Genomic DNA, 15,088 nt, shown 5'->3' with positions numbered 1-15,088 from the left:
AGGCCAGTAGCATCCCTTAATTGTAACCATCAGAAATGTATCCAGACATTTGCCAAATGTCTCCTAAGAGACATAGTCATGCTGGTTGAGAACTACTGTTCCAAGGATGAACACAGTTAACTGATTTGGTTTCACTGCTTGAAATTTATGACCTGATTTTCATATAATCTTTATTCACATTCAAATATTCTCTCAAAATTTGGCTGTTTCCTTATTTAAATTTAACTTTGGGCATTCTCATAGTTAATGCTCTATTTGAATATACCTTATTTCTGAATTCTTTTAATTTTTTCATCCCGTAAGTAAACAACCACCTCCTACACCATTGTTATATCTTTTTTACCTTATTTGTATCTTTTGGGCAGGCTCAAAACTTCATTTTTTAAATTATTGGTTTCATTTTTATTTTTAAATTTAAATTTAAATAAAGATGGTGTCTCGCTCTTGCTCAGGCTGTTCTCAAACTCCTGGCCTCAAGCCATCCTCTTGCCTTGGCCTCCCAGGATGCTGGAATGACAGGTGTGAACCACGCCTGGCCTCAAAACTTGCTTTTGACGTTACTTCATCCTTTCTTGATAACGTACACATTAACGAATGCCTGCTATAGGCCAGGCATTGGGTTAGGTGCTGGGCACACAAATACTGAAAAGACAGGGCTCTGCTCAGTAACTTTAGAGGCACTTTGGAAGGACATCAAACCCAGGTTTTCACTGGAGGGAAGAGCAGGAAAGACATCTTGAATATGATGTCTGAGTGTCTCACGTGCATATTTAGCATTACACAGTTCTGTTTATTTCTTATACTAAGTAGAGCCACTCCTGAGCATTTCCAACCACATCTGTTAGCATAAGACTGTCTAGCCAACTTGCAAGACTTTTGCTTCAAGTGGAGATATTTGATAGTAACATCTCTATAAAAAGATCATGTAAAAATATGTTGTATTACTTTATAGTCACAACTTGTAACTTTAAGTCATGACCAAGGAATTTGATTTAAAAAATAGGGATTATTTTATAAAAGTTGAGTATTCACTTACAGGCATTTTTCTCCCCAAAGGGTTCTTTTCCAAGAAGTGGATTTTCATTCAAAGTTTTTTATCCTTCCAATAAGACAGTAGAAGATAGGTAAGTGTGTCCACAGAAACAGCAAGAAGGAGCTTTCTCTTGGCATTATATTGCTAAAAATCAGATGTTCTGTCAGTGTGCTGAGATCTTTCAAAATGTCTGCAGTGGCTCACTGGAAGTGTTCCAGGCTGAGCTTACTGCGATTACGCTATGTGACATAGACTTGTACGTGCTTGATGGTACGTTTGTGTTAAAATAGATAAGAACTGCTTCCTGTGGGAAACCTCAGACCAGCTATGGAGGTGGCTAGTTCTCTTGCAGGCTGGCTCCTGATGATGAGCTTATTCTTCTCAGAGGTCAGTCCTGCCCTCCATATGGTTGATTCTCAAACCCAGGCAATTTGTCTTAAATTGACAGCAAAGAAGTAGTGGGGAGCTGCATGTGAGTTTGGTGGTGGTGAGGGGTTGAGGTTATGATGGTCTTAAGAAAGAAGGAAAAATAATCACCCGGTGGGTAGTGGTTTTCATAGGGTGATCAATAGATCACCTGCATCAGAATTCTCTGGGGTTCTTGTTAAAAATGTTAAGGTCCAGGATCTTACCCCAGACTCATCAAATGGCTCTTTAGAGATGTATAGAATATGCATTTTTAACACTGTTTGCCTTGGATTCAGTCATTCTAATATGTGATTTCTCAGATAACTAATATTTTGAAAAAGCTCCCAGCCCTGATTAAGAACAAGTGACCAAATCACATAACTAACCTCCAGGTTTTTGTCAGAGAATATAATCTTGAACACACAGCCAGCCCAATTGCCTTTCTTTTTTATCATGAACATATTTATTTAAATAAAAATAAATACAGAATATGAATAACAAAAATTTCAAACCATGCTTAAAAGTATTAAAATTAAAAATGAGGCTAGGCACAGTGGCTTACACCTGTAATCCTAGCACTCTGGGAGGCCGAGGCTGGAGGATCACTTGAGGTCAGGAGTTTGAGACCAGCCTGAGCAAGAGTCTAAGACCTCATGTCTACTAAAACTAGAAAAAATTATCTGGGTGTGGTGGCATGTGCCTGTAGTCCCAGCTACTCGGGAGGCTGAGGCAGGGGGATCACTTGAGCCCAGGAGTTTGAGGTTGCTGTGAGCTATGATGATGGCCCGGCACTGTAGCCCGGGCAAAAAAAGAAAAGAAAAATACCTCTGCTTCCCAACCTGAAACCATGATTAACAGTCTCTTATATATATATTTCTTGAAAAAAAGTTTATCATATATTCTTCCTGCTCAGTACTCATGGAGGATGTTAGTCCATTCATTCTATGAGATTTTCAAAATTTTATTGTTGGATTCACCCATTTGACAGTTGATTCTTACTGTATTCCAGGCACTGCTTAGCTCTTGGAGTATAGGCAGGTACTCTCATAAAGGTCACAGACATCCTAGCCTCTAATTCCATAAACCTAACATGTGTTTGACTTTACCTAGCCTATACCAAATACTAAAGAAAAAAATTGATAATGCCTTTAGGTAAGAACACATGCTGTGTTCCAGTTCCACCACTCCTGTTGTCTATACCTGGATGCCCCAAGGGCATTTGATTTGTGACCCCAGGATTAAATCAGCTGTGAGGGCTGTCAGCCTAGATCATATTGTCTTGTTCACCTTTAGACTGACTTTAACAGAACTAAGATTTGGTATAAAACTTAAGTCTGCTATGAAAACCAGTACTGGGAGCTTTCGGTATGTCTCAGGATAAGAGAAATCTGTCTGCCCCAGGCAACTGTTTAATCTCAGGAAGACTATAAATTCTTTTTTTTTTTTCTTGTTTTTTTGAGAGAGAGTCTTGCTTTGTTGCCCGGGCTAGAGTGAGTGCCGTAGCATCAGCCTAGCTCACAGGAACCTCAAACTCCTGGGCTTAAGCAATCCTACTGCCTCAGCCTACCGAGTAGCTGGGACTACAGGCATGTGCCACCATGCCCGGCTAATTTTTTCTATATATATTTTAGTTGGCCAGATAATCTCTTTCTTTTTTTAGTAGAGATGGGGTCTTGCTCTTGCTCAGGCTGGTCTCGAACTCCTGACCTCGAGCGATCCACCCGCCTCGGCCTCCCAGAGTGCTAGGATTATAGGCGTGAGCCACCGCGCCCAGCCTAAGACTGTAAATTCTTAAGACTTCCTTTGCTTTAACTGTTAGGAAGCAAATCAAATTTGCATTTCTTATGTTCCCAGATTGCCATGCAGAATTGTTTTGTGTTCTGTGCACTTTATACAGATTTCCATTACAGTCTTTAATGCACTGTATTAGAAGTCACTATGTACTGGTCTACCTGCAGCTAAAAAAAGAGGGGGAGGAAAGAAGTCATTATGTACCTGTCCTTTCTAAAAGTTTTTAGCATAGTGTCTAGCATAGTACTTGACTTGTAGTTGATGCTGTTTGTCAAGCTGAAATAGTTGGTTCTTTTCTCTTATGTGGTCTTAGATGCTGAAGAGCCTTGACATTTCCAAGTCTTGGAAACTGTAATTTCCAAACTACAGTTTAGTATTGGTAACTTGGGAATCTTTTCAGTGCTGGATCAAACAAACTGATGTATGTTTATTTTTTGAGAGAACAGAAAAAAATTTCAAGATATATTGAAATAATCTGGTCTTCCTGCTGCTTAGTGTCTCTTAAGAAACCTTTTAGAATATTTATGAAATCATATTGTGGAATTAATCACAGAAATGTAGTCAAAAGAGATAACTGTTTCAATATGTACTTTCAAATAGTTTTATTAAAAACATGATTATTGGTGATGAAGTAGGGGAAATATACATTCTCACACATAGTTGATCAGAAAGAAAAATGGTAAAAATGTTTATGAAGGGCAATTTGACAAGATTTATTAACACCTAGAATGCATATACCAGCAATTCCATTTCCAGGAATTTATCCTACAGATATACTTGAGCTTATGCATAAAAATGGGTACAGTTGTTTTTATTGCAGTTTTATATCTATTTGTACTTATTCAGAACTTTCTAATTTATGTAAATTTCAAAGCCTTAAAGGAAGGACTTAGTTAACTTATAAATATAATGTATTTACTACTAATTGAAAAAGTTGTATAAAATACATGTAATATTCTATCACTTGTGTTACGTGCTTTTAAAGCATAAACCCACATATACACATGCCTACATATGATTAGACTATCTTTTTTTGACTAGACTACCTTTACAAGGATATACAGTTGCTTTTGGGGAGCCAAAATGGGGTATGAGACTGACTTATTTTTTAGTGTCCCCTTTTGAATTTGGAACAATGTACATGTATTGACCTATTTTTAAGATTGCTTAACTATAGCTAAATATTAAGAAATGTACAATAACTTAGATTTCCAAAATGTTTAATTTTATGATTTTTTTTTCTATTTCCAGCAAACTTCAAGGCTTTTGAGATTCTTAAAGACAATCTGAAGAAACAAAATTCATCAATTTTCTGCTTAATTCTACATTTTATGTAATTTTGACATTAAGTTACAATAAAATTATGGTAAACTTTAGAATGTTCTCCTTAAATTTGTATTTTAGGAAATTTTGATGTTAAGTTATAACAAATATGGTAGTACACGTTAGAAAGTTTTCTAGGAAAAATATTTTCTGCCTCAAAAACAAAAACACCTATATGATAGGGTATTTTAAAACTTTTTATTAAATAAATTCATAATAGAAAAAATAAGCATAAAGAAAAAAGTTTTAATGACCCACATACAATTCCACTATCAGATATTATGTGAATATTTTGGTATATAGCCAGACTTTTCTCTATGCCTAAATTTTTTCCTATAAAAATATTTTGGTTTCATACTATACATACTAAACTACTTTTTTCTTTACTATATTCATTCATTACATACCTGAATGCCTAATATGTTCTAGGCACTGGAGAATCCAGTGTTAAACCAGAAAGGAAAGGTCCTAGATCTCATGATGCTTACACTTTCAAATGGGGAAAGCCGTGCCCTAAAACAAACAAGAAAACACCAAATATGAACCATGGTGAAAATAAAACTGATGTGGGCAATTTTATATGGGGTGTTGGAAGTGGGAGAAGCATGTCACAGGGAGTCACTAAGGTGACATTATGCTCTTGAAATTCAAGGGCCTGTGCCCAGGCTGTACAGGAACAAGAGTATTCTGACATTAGGCTGGTCCAGTGGGAGAAAATTAGATGGTGAGCGTGGAGACGGTTAGGGAGCAAATGTAGTAGACACACGTAAAGAATCTGGATGTGAAGCTACTTGAAAGTTTTCAGCAGGGACTGATATAAATTGATTTGGTTTTAAAGATAACTAAATCAATTGTGTGGAGAAGATCTCATCAGAAGGGAAGAGCTGAGGAGACCAGTAAGGAAGCTACTGCAGAAGTATGTGATGGAGATCTTGGTGGCTCAGAGCAGAAATGGAAAGTAAGATATAGTTGGGGTGTGTAGGAAGAGACAATAGGACTTGGTAGCTCAAGGCAGGGCAGGGTGAGGCAAAAAGGAATCAAGGATTACCCTTAGGTTTTAGGTTTAAGTAGTTGTGCAGATGGTAGTATTTACTGAGACTAGGGAAACATAAGGTTTGAGATGTGAAAATTAAGATTTCTATTTTTAATATGTTAATTTGAGATGCCTATCAAACATCCAGGTGGAAAAATCTAGCAGACAGTGGCATGAGAGTCTCTTAGAGCTCAGTGGTCAGCCAAGACTGAAGATATACAATTTGGAGTCACTAGTCTCACCCCACCTAAGATCCATGAAGGCAAAGTTTGTTTTTTTTTACAAGTACATTTTTAAACTTTTTAAAGTATAAGATACTTGAAGTCCCCTATTGTACAACTTAATGAATTTTACAAACTGCAAACTCAATGAAATCAATACCAAGATTGAGAAACAGACCCCTACCCCAGAAGCTTCCCCTTGCTCTGTTCCAATCACAACACCCCACTCTCCCTCAAAAGGGCAATCACTAGTCTGACTTCTAACAGTTTTAAGACTTATTTTGCCAAGTTTTGTCTATTATATAATGGAGTCATACCGTATGTATTATTTTGCATCTGGTTTCTTCCACACCAACATTATGTTAGTGATATTCAACCATACTGTTGCTGTATATTAGTTTTATGTTTATTGGCCATTGGTATTTGTTCATGAATAGCCTGCCATATCTCTTGTCTCAAATGAGTTTTTATTGGGCAAAATTTATGGTGGACTATTCAGAAAATGGAAAAGAGAAAAATTAAGATTGAAATGCTATTAATAGTAAACGAAGTGAAAAAAGGCAGACACCCTTAGGTTTGATTCACAGCTTTTGAATACACTCGCTATGTGACTCTGATCAGGTATCCTCAGGTCCCATCTTGTTTGCAAAATGGGGATGAAGTTTATCGTAAAGTGGTGTGAGCAATGAATGGGATAACATACATAACGCTGGAAATTATGGCAATTATTACAATAGTCAATCTGCAGAAGTAACTGCACCGTGGCACAGGAATCTAAAAAATGTAGAAAGTCGGGTGATTGGTTGGTTTGAAGAAACTAAAAGGCTATTTCTGGCATTTCCACCATCCCATTCTCATTTCTATTCCTCCTCCCGGTGTTGGTGGTGTCACTATGGCAACGAGCACACGCTGCCCAAGGCTCAACCTTCCAGCCGTTAACGACCTCGAACTCCTCACTCTAGGCTGCCCAGAGACTCTGCGGGCGCACCCCACCCACCCGGTCTCGGATTGGTGTCCCTTGGCTCTAGGGCGAAGAGCCACGGGACAGAATGGCTAAAGCAGCAGCCTCCTCGCCGCTGGAGGACTTGGACCTGAACGGAGAGGAGGTCGAGCGGCTCACCTCCGCCTTCCAAGACCCGGAGTTCCGGCGACTGTTCTCCAAGTACGCCAAGGAGCTCACTGACCCGGAGAATCGGCGGCGCTACGAGGCAGAGATCACGGCGCTGGAGCGAGAGCGCGGAGTGGAAGTGCGTTTCGTGCATCCGGAGCCGGGCCACGTACTGCGCACCAGCCTGGACGGGGCGCGGCGCTGCTTCGTGAACGTGTGCAGCAACACACTGGTGGGCGCGCCGAGCAACCGGCCCGGCTCCGGGGCAGATAGGGGTGCAGCGCCTGGCAGCCATTGGTCTCTGCCCTACAGCCTGGCGCCAGGTCGCGAGTACGCGGGGCGCGGCGGCACCCGCTACATGGTCTACGACGTGGTCTTCCACCCCGAAGCGCTTGCGCTGGCCCGGCGTTATGAGCGCTTCCGTCAGATGCTGGACGCCACGGCCCTGGAGGCAGTGGAGACCCAGTTCAGCGTGAAGCTGGACCGCAGGAATGCCAAAACCCTAAAGGTCAAGTACAAGGGGACCCCGGAGGCCGCCGTGCTGCGCACGCCCCTGCCTGGGGGCGTCCCAGCCCGGCCCGAGGGGGAGCCGGAGAGCCCTCTCCCAGATTTCCCCTACCCCTACAGGTACCCGGCACCCGCCGGGGACTCTGCAGTCCCCCGGCCCCAGGCGCCCTCACCTCCGGAGGCACTCTTGCAGCCCGCCCCCACCGAGCCTCGCTACAGCGTGGTGCAGCGCCACCACGTGGACCTCCAGGATTACCGCTGCTCCCGGGACTCTGCCCCAAGTCCCGTGCCCCACGAGCTGGTGGTCACCATCGAACTGCCGCTGTTGCGCTCTGCCGAGCAGGCGGCGCTGGAAGTGACGGGAAAGCTGCTATGCCTCGACTCAAGGAAACCCGACTACCGGCTGCGGCTCTCGCTCCCGTACCCTGTGGACGACAGCCGCGGCAAAGCGCAGTTCAACAAGGCTCGGCGGCAGCTGGTAGTCACGCTGCCCGTGGCGCTACCGGCCGCGCGCCGGGAGCTCACCGCGACGCCGGAAGAATCCGCCGGTCGGCCCGGAACTGACGGCGCGGCCTGCGCTTCCGCTCGCGAGGGGGAGGGGAGACCGGCGGGGAGTTGCTCCGGGGACAGAAGCCGGGATCCCAGCCGAGCGGGGGCTTCAGACGCCGGGACCACTACCCCGAGCGCCCCCGAGCTGGCGCCGCTGCCGGCTGGTGCTGGAGAGCAGCTTGTCCCTGAGTCGGAGGAGCAGGACTTCGGCGGGCACGCAGTGTCTCGCCGGGGGAAGAAGCCGTCTTCTGGAGCAGAGAGTTTACCTGGTGGCAGAGGCTCCCCTTTTACTTCATCTCGGGGCCTTGATTGGGAGTCTTCTGTAGGAGATCTCAGTGTGGAGACGCGCGTGGACCGGGAGGGCACGGGCGGCGAGTCCTCTGACCGAGCCATGTGTGGTCCGGGGACAGAGAGTGGAGAACCTTTGTGTCCTCCTCTGCTGTGTAATCAGAAGACAGAATCCTTGACTCTGCTAATTCAAGTGCCTCGGATCCAGCCGCAAAGTCTTCAGGGGGATTTGAGCCCCCTCCGGTACAAATTGCGCTTCTCCACACAAGACGTAGTTTATTCCTTCTTTTTGCAGTTTACTCCAGAGAATAAATTGAGTACCAAAGAACCCGTGATTAGCATTTCTTCAAACAATGCAGTGATAGAACTGGCCAAATCTCCAGAGAGCCATGGACTTTGGAGAGAGTGGTATTATGGTTTAAACTGCGATTCTTTAGAGGTAACAGTTCCTTCTAGAGTCTTAATATTTGAAATATTTCATATCAATTTCAAAATTTGCTATTACAGGCACCCTCTCAGTTTTTCTTAAAACATTTTCCATTACAACTTTTTTGGTAATGACTTCAAATTGGTGCACGTGATGAAAGATGTCAGTACGTGTTAAACGTATTTTGAAAAAAAGAAACTTAAAACTTACTCTCATCCTCCCTGGTGGATGGATTTCAAATCTTCAGAGTTCCCCCTAATGCATTTGTTTTCCTGGGGTCCACTGACTTGGAAGGAGACCATGAATGGATTCTCAGGGATCCGTAGACTTGTAGAATTGTATGCAAAAAATTGAGGGTGACGACTTCTGGGGAGAAGAGCTATAACTTCAGTCATATTCTCAAAGAGGTCTGTGACACAAATAAGTTTAAGGAGTACTCCATAATGACCATCTCTGCAGTTTAAATCACTTTTTCCGAGCTTAGAAAATTAATAAATTTACTTTGGGAGAGGCAAAGTAACTCAGCCAGTGCCACACAGTTCTTACATGGGAAAACAAGCTCAAGCCCAGTGAATCTAAATCCCATGCCCTTTCCACCATATGGTGCTGCTTAATTTTAGCTGCTGACTTTGGTGGGATTGTCCTCTGGTGGGCACTATATTGAAATTATGTCTTTTTGTGTCTTTTTTTAATCATGTTTGGGTCCCTGTTAGTATTTGGCACAATGGCTGGCATTTAACAAAGTGTAATAAATATTTGTTGAACTGAACAGCACCTACTTTAGCTGTGCCTTTTCTGGGCGATTACTTTAGAACTGGGCTGAGCATTATCTATTTTACTTAGGATATAATTTGATGAATAGTATGTCCTGTTGTAGTTGTGCTGTACTCTTTAGGTTTTTGAGGTTCTTGAATTTCAGATTAACACTCCACTAATATTGGCAAATGTTGAAAAAACTATTTAACATTTGAAGTTCTAAAAACTCCTTAAATTTATAAATGAACAGTTGGTTTTGATTGAGGTTTGGGTTAATGTTACATGTAATTTCTTTTTTTTAGCTCTTTAAACATAGTCAAGAGTCAAGTTCTGAGAAACAACATTAGTTGCACAGATATATTAAAAAATAAGTATTTGACCTGGGGCTTTAACCTGCCAGAAATTTACACTTCTCCCTGTTGTTTTTCTACAAATTATTTTCTATTGGTATTTTATGATTTGGGTGTCTGTGAGAAGTGGTTAATTTGAAACCCTCCAAAAAGGGTAAAATAAACAGCCAGACTAGGTAAGATTGTTAGAATATAAAATAGGAAATTGGATATCTGTTTACATCAGAAAGGGGAAATTTAGGAAAGGACATTTGTTTTCCTGTAATTGTTGTAATAAATATGAAAACAACTTAACAGTGTGGGAAGAAAACTTTATGGACCAGCAGTTAAGATAATATTCAAGAATACATTTGAATCTGATTTTTCTAGTATGCTAACATTTAAGCAAAGAAACTAGACCAAAATGGAATTAGGGCAACTGTGTTTTATGTCTTTGAAACCTGAAACTGATTTATAATTACTTCATTAATCATTACATTTGATAAGGCTGATGGAACTATAATGTCCAATTCTTTTGCTTTACGTTGTACTGGACCAAGCTCTTTTTTTTTTTTTTTTTTTTTTGAGGCAGAGTCCCGCTCTGTCATCTTGGCTAGAGTGCCATGACGTCAGCCTAGCTCACAGCAACCTCAAACTCCTGGGCTCAAGCAATCCTTCTGCCTCAGCCTCCCAAGTAGCTGGGACTACAGGCATGCGCCACCATGCCTGGCTAATTGTTTCTATATATTTTTAGTTGTCCAGCTAATTTCTTTCTGTTTATTAGTAGAGATGGGTCTCACTCTTGCTCAGGCTGGTCTCGAACTCCTGAACTCAAACGATCTGCCCGCCTCTGCCTCCCAAGTGTTAGGATTACAGGTGTGAGCCCTTGCACCCAGTCCCCAAAAATTTTTTTAAAAAAGGGAAGCTCTGTTATAATCTTGTCACCGAGGAATAAGAAATAATTATAATTTGGCATACATCTTTTGTACCGATCTTCGGCCCCGGGGCTGGGGACTGCAGCATTATAGGAAAATAATCATAATGTAAAGAAGGCTGTTTTATGTCTCTCAAGGTCAGAATTGTTATTTTACCAATAAACAAATACTGCATATATATTTAAGGCTTAAATATTCACTACGAATTTTCCTAGAGCTTCAGAGCCACTAAGTTCAGTAACTTTTACAGTAAAATCAGTCATTAGAATGAGAAGGCAAGTTTATGCAAAACTTCTTATATTGTAATCATAAACATTTCCATTATATTTTCCTTGGGTTAACTAAAAATTAAAATATTTGGTATATTATTTGCAGTGAGGCAAAGATGAATGTCTTTTCCCAGAGGCAGGAACCTTAGAAATGCTTTTGATAAGGATGTTTCTATAATATGATGTTATTCTGGATCTTCAAACAATAGCAAGGCAAATTACTGTAAATGTAAAATTTTTCTGTTCCCAAGGTTTGCTTTTGTTTGGTAGGTGGTCACAATTTTTTTTTTTTTTTTTTTCCCATAGAGGCTCACTCTGTTGCTCAGGCTAGAGTGCAGTGGTGTCATCATAGCTCACTGCATCTTCAAACTCCTGGGCTCAAACAGTCCTCCCTCAGCCTTGCTAGGAGGTGGGACAACAGGCACACACCACCACGCCCAGCTAATTTTTTCTACTTTTTTTGTAGGGATAGGTCTCGCTCTTGCACAGGCTGGTCTCAAACTCCTGGCCTCAAGCAGTCCTCCTGGTTCAGCCTCCCAGAGTGCTAGAATTACAGGGATGAGCAACTGCACCTGGCATGTGTTTACAATTTTAAATACTGTCTAATAGAAAAGAACTTGAAACGTGTCTCTCTATGGTTTCCCCTATTTGGTCCAAATATGAGCTGTGTTAATTTTGTAATTATAAAATCTGTTTATATGAAAGTATAGGGGAAAATAATTTTATTTTGGACAATGAACTGATTTTATAAATTAATTTTTAATAACAGTATGGCCATTCCTTCCACACCCTAACTATATACCTGTGTTCACTTGACATGAATATGAACAAATTGCTTTGTGTTTGGGATTCAGGTAAAAGAATGATTTTTGCATTTCCTAATAATAGTTTGGAAATCTTTCCACATCATCATCTTGAAATTACCTCATTCTTATTATTTACTACAGAGGATACTGTTATCACACTGGAGGATTCGATATCTCAATGCTTAAAAATAGAATACACTTCTTTTAAGTAAAATATTATAATTGGGTCTTACTTGGCCAAGAACTAAAAGGCACACTGGTCACACAAAATTGAATAGATCCTGCTATGTATATTTCTTAGCTACCTCATTAGGAAGTATTGTAAAGCAGAATTACATTTTACAGCTGGGATTAAATTTATAGCCCTAGAGGTGATGTTGTTCTTATGAAATACTAAGAGAAAACAAGAAAAAGAATCATGAACAGAAGTATCATTTATATTATCTGGAAGTGAAGACGTACCTCAGATTTAATAGACCTAGAAAAAGTAACAAGACTTTTTAAATTTTAGGTTCTTTAAAAAAAAAAAAAATATATATATATATATATATATATGCCGGGCGCGGTGGCTCACACCTGTAATCCTAGCACTCTGGGAGGCCGAGGTGGGCGGATCGTTTGAGCTCAGGAGTTCGAGACCAGCCTGAGCAAGAGCGAGACCCCATCTCTACTAAAAATAGAAAGAAATTATATAGACAGCTAAAAATATATATAGAAAAAATTAGCCGGGCATGGTGGCACATGCCTGTAGTCCCAGCTACTTGGGAGGCTAAGACAGGAGGATCCCTTGAGCTCAGGAGTTTGAGGTTGCTGTGAGCTAGGCTGATGCCATGGCACTCACTCTAGCCTGGGCAACAGAGTGAGACTCTGTCTCAAAAAAAAAAAAAAAAAACCACACCACAAAAACAAACAAAAAAAAATATATATACACACACACACACATACACACACACACACACAAACACACTCTTGGTACAATTCTTATTGCTCCATACAAGACCAAATTTTTATTTTCCAAGACAGCCCATAGGAATAATTATTATAATAAACATTTTTAAAAGTGTAACCCTGATCAGTGTGAAAATTATTGTGAGCTGGTTTTAGTTACAACTGTATTAAGTGTGATGTATAAGGCAGAATTTTTTTTCCTTTTTATTTTAGGAAAGGTTGTTTGTCAATGAAGAAAATGTTAATGAGTTTCTTGAAGAGGTACTGAGCTCTCCATTCAAACAGACTATGTCCCTAAGTCCACCATTAATTGAAGTTCTGCAGGTTACAGATAATAAGATTCAAATTACTGCAAAGGTAAGAAATTTGGTACACTTTATAGAGGAGTGACTAAGGACAAGATTAAAGCCTAACAAACTTAAATTCTTGATTTCTTAATGTCATAACTTTAAATAAAATACATAATGGCTGGGCAGAATGATGTTAAAAAAAGAACAGAATTTTGTTGGTGTATTTACTATGTGCTAAACACTCTGCTATTCATTTTCACATTACATCATTTAATCCCAAAATAACCCTCCAGTGAAAACAAAGAGAAACTAACATTTAGAAGTCTGAGTACTAGTGCAGGGACAAACATAAGTCTTTTTTGATTCTCAAACCATGGGAACTATGTCATACAATTTGTTCATTCTTTCTAGTTCAACCTAAGGTTTGGTCATTTTTATAGTCTTCAATATTGGACATGAAAATGTAGTAACTAGCACAATTGACTGATACATGAATTGGAGGAAGGGTAGCTCTGAATCATAGAAATTCAAAAATGCCTTTTTAAGAATAATTGTCAAAGGGTTTTGTAGGCCATGTTGAAAAGCTTGGATTATGTTATTATGAAAGAGATGAGAAGTCATTGAAAGGATTTAATCAAAAAATTAATGCCAGGTTTGCATTGTTAAAAAACATGACTGACAGAAATTGGAGGAAGACTTTGAGGGAAACCTGGAAGCATATCTGCAGGTCTGCAAGGATTACCTCGTAACTTTTTTAAAAATTTAATTTCAGAAGGTATTATAATTGTTTTCTATTGTTTCAAAGAATTATTAATCTGTTGTTTCTCTTGACACAGTTGCAAGAATGTAGTAACTCTGATCAGCTTCAAGGAAAGGAAGAAACAGTCAGTGAAGGAAGTCATCTAACTGAAAAAGAAAATATACAACATTTTACCACCTCTACAACAACTGATTCTGATTGTGGTTCAGTTGCATGTTTTCAGCAAAAGTCTCTTGATGATTCTCAAATGCTATTTGGAAAATCTCAGCAACCTGAATCAAAAATGGAACCTAAATTTATAAAAGAAAAAAGTGCTATTTATGCAAATGCAGAAGAAGATGATGTAAAAGAACCAGTAATTACTGAAGAGAAAGAATTAGATGAAGATCACCTATCTTCATTAGTGAACAAAACTACAGTTCACAACGTACCTGATTTTGACAGCATAAAAGAAACCAATATGGAGGATGGTAGTGTGCAGATTATCAAAGATCATGTGACTCATTGTGCATTCCGTTTTCAGAATTCCTTGCTATATGATTTGGATTAATTATATAGAATAATTATATAGTAAATATATAAAGTTACATAGAATTAATCAAAAATTTGCAATTTTGATTCTAATGGGGAAACGAGGGATTTTTTTTTTTTTTGCCTCTAGAATTTAAACAGTTTCCTTAATTAAGGAGATAAGGTTTGTGATTCTTCTGATAGATGTGTATTTTTTCTAATGGAGAGTTAAATATTTAGTTTTAATACAATCTGTATATATTTACTTACGTGTTAATTTTTGCTTCCTTTGTTTACCATTACTTTAATAAAGTTTCAAAATGATTATTCACTAAGTTGCATTTGTCACAATTTAATTCTCAGGAATTCAAGTAACAGGAAATAGGAGTGTGTATGTTTGAGGGGGTAAAATCTTGAAACTTTTAGTTCTCACTAACTAGGATGTATTGATGCTTAAAATAGAGCATCTTAGAGGGGAAAGAACTTTACTAACCAATATTAGCAATCTAAACAATTACAATACAGATATACCAAATGAAACTTAATATTTTTGTATCAACTCTAATTTACTCTTCTGTCACACCAACCTATATTATATATAGTAAAGGTTAAATTATTTCATGACTTAGTTCAATCTTTAAAAAGAATTTCTTATACGTTACTATTGGACTATTAAAACATCTTGGTTTTAGAGAATACATTTAAGAATTTTAAAGCAGGAATTTTTAAAATCTGGCAATTTAATATGAAATTGTCTTCATTATATTGTTACATGAAAACAAAAGCCAGTGTTTAAT

At 39.3% G+C, this 15,088-nt stretch overlaps 2 protein-coding genes across 6 annotated transcripts in view; both read left to right on the top strand.

Moving 5' to 3' along the window:
- Positions 1 to 4,608, top strand: part of POLE2 (DNA polymerase epsilon 2, accessory subunit) — a 29,362-nt gene extending 24,754 nt beyond the window's left edge. For all 4 annotated transcript variants that reach the window (XM_069464651.1, XM_069464642.1, XM_069464634.1 and 1 more), the window contains 2 exons: positions 1,057 to 1,124; positions 4,484 to 4,608. In XM_069464651.1, the coding sequence (XP_069320752.1) occupies positions 1,057 to 1,124; positions 4,484 to 4,502 (87 nt within the window). In that variant the 3' untranslated portion in view covers positions 4,503 to 4,608. The remainder of the gene's footprint in view (positions 1 to 1,056; positions 1,125 to 4,483) is intronic.
- Positions 4,609 to 6,527: 1,919 nt separating this feature from the next.
- Positions 6,528 to 14,331, top strand: DNAAF2 (dynein axonemal assembly factor 2). 2 transcript variants are annotated; one of them, XM_069464620.1, is made up of 3 exons: positions 6,528 to 8,700; positions 12,945 to 13,088; positions 13,858 to 14,331. In XM_069464620.1, exons 1-3 carry the CDS (start codon positions 6,859 to 6,861, stop codon positions 14,329 to 14,331), a joined length of 2,460 nt encoding a protein of 819 aa, XP_069320721.1. In that variant the 5' UTR covers positions 6,528 to 6,858. The 2 variants fall into 2 exon arrangements, with proteins under 2 accessions (XP_069320721.1, XP_069320730.1); XM_069464629.1 differs by lacking the exon at positions 12,945 to 13,088.
- Positions 14,332 to 15,088: the final 757 nt, after the last annotated feature.

This window comes from Eulemur rufifrons, chromosome 2 (assembly GCF_041146395.1).
Source record: "Eulemur rufifrons isolate Redbay chromosome 2, OSU_ERuf_1, whole genome shotgun sequence".
NCBI lineage: Eukaryota > Metazoa > Chordata > Mammalia > Primates > Lemuridae > Eulemur > Eulemur rufifrons.
This window is presented reverse-complemented; position numbering and strand designations above follow the sequence as displayed.